Below are 10,389 nucleotides of genomic sequence, written 5' to 3'. Positions count from 1 at the left end.
TTAATAAAACCTCTTTTGTCATTTTTTTCATTGAGCCTTATTCTTGTGACAAAAACATAAAAGATAGTATTTGAAAGAATTGTGTTTTATATTATATTATTTATTTGGTTTGAATAGGATATTTGCTTTAAAATATAAAAAAATTCTAAATATCGAGACACCAAATATCCGAGTAACTATGAATCAAATTTAATTCGTTCGGATAATTGATTATTCAAACCAAACTGATCGTCTCACGAATGTCTACAAAACCCCAAATATTTGATTCATTCCCAGTTCCCACCCCTAATAACTATCAGCTCATAATATCAATATCATACCCACACACACACACAAATATATATGTATATATACATCTGATTTATTAATTATTATTATATATATATCTATAATATTATTTGAGAAATCAGTTTCATACATGACACATTCACATTAGTTCCGTGACGACTAATTACAGAGTCACTCTTAATGGGTTAAAAATTTTACATTTAAATACCATTATTAATTTTTTATTTAGGGTATAAATGGTGACCAAGAAATGACAAGGAACAATGCATTCCCTAACGTTCCTAAAAAAATCACCATTCACAAAAAATAATTTTTCCCTCTCATTCTATTTTCTGTAGAGAAATAAAGAAAAAAATCATTCCTTCTAAAATTTGAGAAGGAACACCGATTCTTTTCATTCCTGCTATTTTATTCCTTACATTTCTTTCTTATTCATTCCTCTTGTCTTCAGAATAGTCACTAGTCAGACTTTTAGTAATTTCTTTTAGTTTAGTTTCCTTTTTTTATTTGTTCTGAATACATATATAATAAAAGGAAACATTTATAAAGTTTCAAAACGAATTTTTAAAAAAATATTTTATATGATGTGTTTTCGTAAAAAAAATAATTCAGAAAAATAATCTTGATATTAAGGCTCTGTATGGTAACGTGCAAGACAACTACATAATAACTACGGTGCGGTTCTAATATTAACAAAAACGTATAAATATAGATATATCTAGAGATATATCAATTTTTTTGATCTATGAAATTTCCTATCAATCCTCACTTTATTTTCTAATATTTTTTAAAATAAATTTATTAATAATATTACTAAAATATACGTAGATTAAATAAACCTATTATATTTGACTTTCTTAGAATAAAAAATAATTATACTACAATTTGAAGTTAAAATAGTTAATTTAATATACTCACAAAATGAGTAATTCAACTATTCTAATTTATTATATCCAAAATCAAAGATCTAACTAAAATATTATTTTAAAATAATTTTATTTATTTATATATTTTTAAATTACTAGATGACTCAAAACATATCAATAAGGAAAATAAAATATTAATGAATTGTTACAATTTAATTTTTGTGTAAAATTTATATATGCATGAGATTTTAAAATATTATCGCGGTATTCATTTATGTAATTTTGAATCGAACACTATAGTTTATTTTTCTGTTTCACTCTAAAAAATAATATATATATATATATATATATATATAGTTTATACATAATCTTACTACAATATATTTACATATCTTAGAGAACAACCAATCTAAATGCAAATTAAAAAGTAATCAAAATTTTAATCTATTTATAATAAAAATATTATAATTAAATTCGGAGAAGTAAATAGAATCCAGTATACCCAATGATAACCATACTGATTAGATTTTACATATCCAAAATTATATGTCTAACTAAAATAATTTAATACTAGTAGTTTAAGTTATACATATATATAAATTATAAAATAATTTAAAACCAAAAATAAATATCAATCAATTATTATAATATATTCACTTTGTAATATTTATAATCATGCATGAGCACGGAAAAATTACCTAGTACAAATTAATACCAAACATAAACAAATCTTTTATAACAAGTTCAGAGTTCAAAATTTGTATATGAGAATAACCAAAACTTTCCTGTACCTTTCTGACGCCAGAATTTATATATCTATAATATACTAAAACAAATCAAGAACCAAATTCAAAACAACTTAAACCATTCAATAAATAGGTAAAGAGTTACAAAGATAGGAAAAACTAAAAACGACCACACGTACGTATTAGGAAATAAAAACCATCCATTTACGTAGCCTCTACTTGGAAACCTCCTAAGCCATGAAATAGTCGCAAAGCCCTTTCTCTTCGTTTCTAATTGCTTTCGACGAAAATCGATCATAGAGAAGTCTACCTTGTAGACCTCTCTCTCAAATTCGATTCCCATTTATCGTTTACCAACATCAATTATGCGTCTCTCTCGTAGTCCTACCCCCTTTGTTCTCATCCTTCTCGTTGTTGTTGCACCAGCGGTATCGGCTGATGTAGCTATCTTGAGAACGGATTATTACCAAAAAACATGCCCTGACTTCAACAAAATCGTGCGTGAAGCCGTTTTAACCAAGCAATCTCAACAGCCGACAACTGCTGCCGGGACACTTCGTCTCTTCTTTCACGATTGTTTCCTTGAAGGTTGTGATGCGTCTGTTTTGATAGCGACCAACTCGTTTAACAAAGCGGAACGTGATGATGATCTTAACGACTCCCTCCCAGGAGATGCTTTCGACATTGTCAATCGCATTAAGACAGCTCTCGAGCTGTCTTGTCCTGGTGTTGTGTCATGCGCTGATATTTTAGCGCAGGCAACGCGTGACCTTGTCACGATGGTAGGAGGACCTTACTTCGATGTAAAGCTTGGTCGTAAAGACGGACTCGAATCCAAAGCCCATAAAGTCCGAGGAAACGTCCCGATGCCTAACCAGACGGTCCATGACATCCACGGGATGTTCAAGAAAAACGGGTTTAGTCTACGTGAGATGGTAGCGTTAAGCGGAGCTCACACAATCGGATTTTCACACTGCAAAGAATTTAGTGACCGGCTCTACGGGTCAAAAGCCGATCCAGAAATCAACCCGCGATTCGCAACCGCTCTGAAAGAGCTATGCAAAAACCACACCGTGGACGACACAATCGCAGCGTTTAACGACGTGATGACTCCGGGAAAATTTGACAACATGTACTTCAAGAACCTAAAACGAGGACTAGGGCTATTAGCTTCCGACCACCTCCTTATTAAAGACAATAGTACGAAACCGTTCGTTGAGCTTTACGCAACTGACGAGAAAGCATTCTTTGAAGATTTCGCACGTGCGATGGAGAAACTCGGCACAGTCGGCGTTAAGGGGAATGGAGAAGGAGAAGTGAGACGTAGGTGTGACCACTTCAACAATCTCAACGTGTAAGCAAAGGAAAACACGAAAACAAAATCATAATATTTATGTTATTTACTATTTGCTGGGAGAAAGGAGAATTGTGCAGAAGAAAGGTTTCGTTGGTATATATGTGTTTAAAACTATGTATCGTAAGCAAGGTACTGTAACAATCCAATATAAGATGTTCGTTTTTTTATGAAATTGCGAACTGTTATCTAAAAGTATATTATACATCGATGTATCGAACCATTGTAGGTTAACATACATTGTATGGTTGATAATGTTGCCAATAAAATTAACTAATTAGGAAACGATATACACCAATTTAATTATTCCGTTAGCAATGATAGGAAGGCAAAGTAACAGAATCATGACTTTATAAAATCATATGTTTGATAAAACTATTAGGTCTCCAATAACGGTATATATATGCAAAAGTAAATGGTTTTCAAATTAATGAGTCAGATGTTTATGGAATACAAAAATTCGAGGAATTTTTTGCTTTGAAATTAAGTTTCTTACCTTTCACCTTATTGTTTTTACAAATCATTGTAAGAGATATAATCAAAACCTATCGCATAGTGTTTACTTTGAACTTTGGCAAGCAAACTATATGTTCATGTTCAAGGAATTTTAATGACGAGGCATATAAAATAGTTTATAAATAGACCCACAAACTAAGATTGACCCAAGAAAAAAGGCAACGAAGCAAGTGGAGTGCCGAAGCGACACATGAGCAATCTAAAAAAGGATGTGGTTACGCTCACCTTAGCAGTTTTTTTTTTTGCTTATAAATGGGATCACAAGTTACCATCATACGACTCATAACACACAATGAAAATGTTGATGAACCTCGTTACGTTTGTTCTTCTCTTCAATGGTTGCGCGGCCAACAAAATGGCAGATGCTCTGATTAAGAAATCTTGCAAGGATGCTCGAAAGTTTACAGGTTTGGTAAGCCAATGGCCAAATTTCGAAAAGGTTTGCGTTGCATCTTTCAAAGAGAATCCGGAGAGCCAGAAAGCGAGAAATATCGATGATTTGATCATGGTAGGAGCAAATAACGCCATCTCATACTTAACGAACGTGAAAAGAATTGTGGAGAAGATTATAAAAGAGAGGAAATATAAGAGTAGTCTTAGTAAGAAGTCGTTAGAAGATTGCCTTAAACTTTACTCCAAGAGCTCTCACTTCTTAATCTCAGGTTTGAATTACCTCAAACAGGGGAATTTCGATGAGGCTAAATATGCTTTTAAAGATGCACAGGAAGCACCGATATTTTGCGAATTGAAATTCAACGGCGACAATCAACAAATATCTCCCGTGAAAAAAGAGAATAATCTTCTCTTAATAATGATTTCAATTCCTGGGCTGTTTATTATGAAAGTGGATTTCGATTCACCGGGGACAATCAACAAATGATTTAAATGTATTCATGATCTGCTTAACCAATTTCGTTTGAGATAATAATGTTTAATAAGATCAATGTATTTTCAAATTAACTAGGATAAGACATGCGCCTTGTCCAGGGTAAATTTATATGAAAATTATATAAAAAATATCGCATGAAAAAATAAAATTATTTTCTTGATCGAATTAATATTTTTGGCTCTTAAATTTTTTTTTAAAACCTTTTTGTTAATTACATAATTTGTTTATTGATGATCTGATCCTATTTTAAAAATATTTTAGGTCAAAAAATCACTTATTGCATAAGAACCTAACGTTTAGTCCGAAGAATCTCAGACATACTATTTGGTTACAATGAAACTATGTCAGCTCGGTTTTATATCATGATTTAGCAATTTAAAAGTTAATTATAGTTATGAGAAGTTTACGTTCACGTGCCAATCTTATCTATTTTCAATATTTTTCTCATTTTTGTGTCATTTTTTTCATTTTGGTTATTGCTCGATATGGATATTTATTAAATGAAGCTTCTACTCAAATGATTTTATGATTATTTGCATACTTGTGTAACAAAATTTTACACCAACGATTTTTTTAATGTGGAATGTTTAGTGGTTTCAATAATTTATAATCATTTAAAAAAAATAATGAAGATTTCAAAATTAAAATATTAACTTTTCAATATATGTTCAACGCAGATATCAAAATATAAGTATTTTTTTATATGATGTATATTTTAATTTAAATGATATGAATATATATAAACATAAACACCTATTAAAATAAAATTATTTATTCATATGATTTTATAATCATTGTATCTTATTATAGAAAAAAATTTAAACCTTGATCACAAAATTTTATATGAGACTTTTAATAGTGTTAGTAACTATACTCGTTTTGAAAAATTAAAAATACAATATATACAAAAAAATCTAATTTTTTATTATATGATTAATGTAGTTGTGTAATTTATTTTAATAATAAATAATTAAACAAAAATGATAGAAAGTATACAAATTGTTAGCAAATCTTTATTATTTAAAATCATTAACTGCCATATATATATATCTTAATTACATTAGGTAATTAATTATATAAAGAAATAATATATAATAATTTCAATTTGATAAATGAATGATCCATAATGGACATAATATATAATATAACATTTCCTAACAATTTAATTTTGGACTAACAAATTTTTTAATTGATTCTCAAACCGCCACGTAAGCAAAATTAGCATTCCAATTCCGTGACAACTCAACATGACACTTTTTTAATTAGTACAAACTACGTGTTATAAATTTTTAAATGTTTCTCTATTAATATATAGGGGATATCTTAAACTATTAAAACAGAAGTACAATTTAGAATTAACCCTAACTTTTTCCTAATAATTACAATCATATCAAATGCCATTAGTATTAAGGGTTTGACTGGTTTTCCCGCAACGACCCGCAAACGCGGTTTTTGCGGTTGGTAGCGGTTGACGGTGTTTCGAAACAATCATACAAACCGCTACAAATCGCTCTAAACCGTTCTGAACCTCTTAAAATCAAAAGCTAGTTCCAGCTAGCGTTTGCGGTTGCAGGTGGAAAAATAAATATAAAAATATTTTCAAAAATATTTTAAAATCTTAAAATTATAGTTTTAAAATGGAAATATTATAAATAAAAATATATACATATTAATATATTAATTAAAATTCACAAACAATATCAGAATTTGTTTTATAAAAACTTTAAACTAACTATTTATTAGAATTTTTAAACATTTATATACACACATATATAAAGATATACACATATATAAAACGAAATAAAATATATTTTTAAAATTTTTAATATAAATCTTCAAAACAAATTTTATTAAAATTATAAATTTCAACTAATTTAATTTTTTTTATAAATTAGCATAATATTTTATTAGTCATATAATATTGATAATAATTATATTTTATTACAATAGTATGTTTTTATATTTTTTAATGTTATAATATGTTAATATGAGTAATTTATTATTAAACCGCTACAATATCTTATAATCAACCAGTCACAAATATCCCGCAAACGCAACAATTTTCAAATGTTGTACCAGTCATACAAAACGCTTAATAACGCTTGCAACCGCAACCACCCGCATCCACAAACTCCTACACCCGCATCCGCAAACTCCTGCACCCGCATCCGCAAACTCCCGCAACCGCAACCGCTGCATTGAAATCAGTCGGGCCCTAAAACTACTCCTCTAATACATCATTAAGAGCCTTTCTCCAAAACTTACTTTGTGTAGATTACCTTTGATTTGTTCCCCAAATAAATTGATACTACAAATACATCTAATTAATTGATACAATAAGAACAATCATATACCGGACCTTTTAAATCCAGTCATAAACCACACGTATATTGACTTAGCGCATGACTGGTTTTCCCGCTATGACCCGCAAACGCAGCTTTTGCGGTTGGTAGTGGTTGACAGCGTTTTGAAACAATCATATAAATCGTTACAAATCGCTCCAAACCGCTCTGAACCTCTTAAAATCAAAAGCTGGTTCCAGCTAGCGTTTGCGGTTGCCGGCGGTTGCGGATGGAAAAATAAATATAAAATTATTTTCAAAAATATTTTAAAATTTTAAAATGGAAATATTATAAATAAAAACATGTTCATATTTTATATATTAATTAAAATTCACAAACAATATCATAATTTGTTTTATAAAAACTTTAAACTAACTATTTATTAGAATTTTTAAACATTTATATACACACTTATATAAAGATATACACATATATAAAATGAAATAAAATATTTTTTTTTAAAGTTTTAATATAAATCTTCAAAACAAATTTTATTAAAAGTATAACTTTCAACTGATTTAATTTTTTTTATAAATAAACATAATGTTTTTATTAATCATATTATATTGATAATTATTATATTTTATTACAATAGTATGTTTTTATGTTTTTATATTTTTATAATGTTATAATATGTTAATATAAGTAATTTATTATTAAACCGCTGCAATATCTTATAATCAACCAGTCACAAATATCCCTCAAACGCAACAATTTTCAAACATTGTACCAGTCATACAAAACGATTAATAACGTTTGTAACCACAACCACCCACATCCGCAAACTTCCGCACCCGCAACTGCAACCGCTGCGTTTAAACCAGTCGGACCCTTAGTGTAATTGAACCCTACAAAGTTATTTTCTTCAAAACCAGTAATAAACCAACTGAAATCAATCAGTTATAAACCAAACATTTTAAAACCACTTAGTTATAATCCTTACTCATTCCAATATCCATTTTTATATGCTAAATTTGGAAAGTAGTTTGTACACTGTCAAAACCTAAATAGTGTCAAAACCTAAATAGTGAACCGAACCAAACAGATCAATAAAATTAAACTGAAGCAAATACACTATTAAAATTCAGTTATCAATTAGTATTTAAAACGGTTTAGCGAATTTGGAAGTGATATATTCAAATCAATATGTGAAGATCAACTTTTGTATTAATGAATAGAATAGTCAAAGAATATATGAAGATGGTGTCACAGATGTTACAAATCAATAATAACTTAAAAATCACAGTCATATCTTACAAAATATTGTACAAATCTTAATAAAGAAACAACTTACTTATATTACACAAAAATTTATCAAAAAAAATAATATTTACTTATATCACGTGAAATCCTCATTTTTTATTTCTAATTCAAATAGTATATATTTTCAAGATTTTATTCTCTCTTTTTCAAGTGTTGTAAATGTGGATTTATTTGTTACATAAAATAAATGGGAAGACATATAAATTGAAAAAAAAATATTTCAGCAAATATTTTTTAAATAGATATAGTAACATATATAAAATATTAAATAATTTAATTTAATCAACCAGTCATTAAATTTATATTTTATAAATTGAGAAATTAAATGTATAATATCAAATATATATATATATATATCAAAACATCCGCACGGGTCAAAATCTAGTTAAACTGAAGTTTGTTTCATACTTAATGTTTGTGTGATGCTTGTGATGCGCTGAATTAGTAATGGTTATCATGAGTCGGCTGAATTAGTCGTATGAAATCTAATTTTGCCTATGGTGATTGTATATTTATGTGTTACATCTAATCTATTAAAATTGGAGTACAAATTGAAATTAACCCTCAGTTTTTCTTAAATATTACAAGTCTATGCCACAGGCTTAAACCATATTTAACACTTAAATCAAACCATTTAGATCTAATTTAAAAAACTAACCAAACCGTACATAGTAATTAACCAAACAAACGTCAATTCAATAACATTACTAAAACCAGAATTAATTAAAAATCTTAACCATTCATCACCTCTTCCTATAAGCAATCCAAACTTTTATAAATTTGGAATCATACCAAAAATACAATGGCATCTTCTTATCCTACATTGATCCACTATAAAATTATAACTTGGCAAACATAAACCATATAATTATCATATATTCTGTCAATAAAAATTCAACAAAGAACATATTATTAATATTATTAGATCATTATTCTTTGGATTACAAAGTGAGCATAAAAACTAAGAAAAAACACAAATTTTATCATTTGAATACCTTTTCCATGGATAACTCCAATTATTATTATATATTGAACCATTTGATCAATATCAACCAACAAACATTTTCTATATCACAAGCATTTGGTCAATATCGACTAACAAACCTTCTCACGATACAATTTTAAAAAATATAATAATATATAATTAGTTATATGGTAAATATTAAAATATTTATTTACTAATTATAAAAATAAATAATTCTTTCGAAACAAAAAGAAAAATAAACACCCGCACGGACGTGCGGATCAAAGTCTAGTAACTATTATTTGTGAATGGACATTGCAAGTCAATAGCGGTTACTTGTTAACATTGAATCTGTTTCGGGGCATAATTGTTATTGTAACTAACTTGAAGCCCAAGTTATCCAAAACGTTGGGCGACATAATTTATTGGGTTTCTGTGGGGTGTTATAAACCATTTAGTGATCGACCCATTTATCAGCCCGTGTAGCAAGACGGGCCAAGCCTATCCGCATGATCATACTGGCGCCTATCTACTCTTGTGTTTATCTACATTATAGTTGGTGTTTATCTTACGTATTGCTAGTCATTATCTAGTTAAGGATAAGTATGATCTCATGTCGATCCAGTACTTAGACCGTCATTACCATATGTATATAAAGACCAGTTGGTCGACCTAATAATACACACAAGTTCCCTTCTTCATTCACAACACGTTATCAGCACGACCTTGTCTCTAAACCCTTCCAAAAATCCACCACCCATAAATCAGAAACCAAACGATCTCTTGCTATTTTCCGGCGACTCCTAAAGCTCTTCCAGTCGCCTCATTTTCTCTCTGTCAGCAACCAGCAGCAGCTCTCTCTCCTCACAGACCGTTCAACTCATCACAAAAGGTTCAGGTATCTTCAGAAAACTCAAAACAAAACCAAAAAGGATTTAAACCCTCAGCCGCATACATACAGCTACATCTAGCCGTATGTCTTTGTAGAATAAAATCTAAAACCCTAATCTATTTTCAAAGCTTAAATCTCGTCTTGTTTCACCCTGTTTAAGCTTGTTTGATTTTTTTAATCTTCCTGATGTGAGTTAATTGCTAGAACCTTTTAGGTTGACAATTACACCAATTTTTTTTACATATCCGACTGCTGCATCAACTTAATCT

General features: G+C 29.1%; 2 protein-coding genes across 2 annotated transcripts; both read left to right on the top strand.

The window, feature by feature from the left end:
* Window positions 1-2,127: 2,127 nt before the first annotated feature.
* LOC106304715 (peroxidase 65-like) lies at window positions 2,128-3,531 on the top strand. The gene has a single exon (XM_013741111.1). The coding sequence runs from the start codon at window positions 2,266-2,268 to the stop codon at window positions 3,256-3,258; it is 993 nt and encodes a 330-aa protein (XP_013596565.1). The 5' UTR covers window positions 2,128-2,265; the 3' UTR covers window positions 3,259-3,531.
* Window positions 3,532-4,062: 531 nt separating this feature from the next.
* On the top strand, window positions 4,063-4,774 carry LOC106305258. Its single transcript, XM_013741635.1, has one exon. The coding sequence runs from the start codon at window positions 4,063-4,065 to the stop codon at window positions 4,648-4,650; it is 588 nt and encodes a 195-aa protein (XP_013597089.1). The 3' UTR covers window positions 4,651-4,774.
* Window positions 4,775-10,389: the final 5,615 nt, after the last annotated feature.

This window comes from Brassica oleracea, chromosome C7 (assembly GCF_000695525.1).
Source record: "Brassica oleracea var. oleracea cultivar TO1000 chromosome C7, BOL, whole genome shotgun sequence".
Taxonomy (NCBI): Eukaryota; Viridiplantae; Streptophyta; class Magnoliopsida; order Brassicales; family Brassicaceae; genus Brassica; species Brassica oleracea.
Note: the sequence above shows the minus strand (reverse complement) of the source record. Positions and strands in the feature narration are given on the sequence as shown.

Coding starts and splice junctions, on each gene's coding strand:
- LOC106304715 (XM_013741111.1), top strand. CDS start 2,266: ATGCGTCTCTCTCGTAGTCCTACCCCCTTTGTTCTCATCCTTCTCGTT.
- LOC106305258 (XM_013741635.1), top strand. CDS start 4,063: ATGAAAATGTTGATGAACCTCGTTACGTTTGTTCTTCTCTTCAATGGT.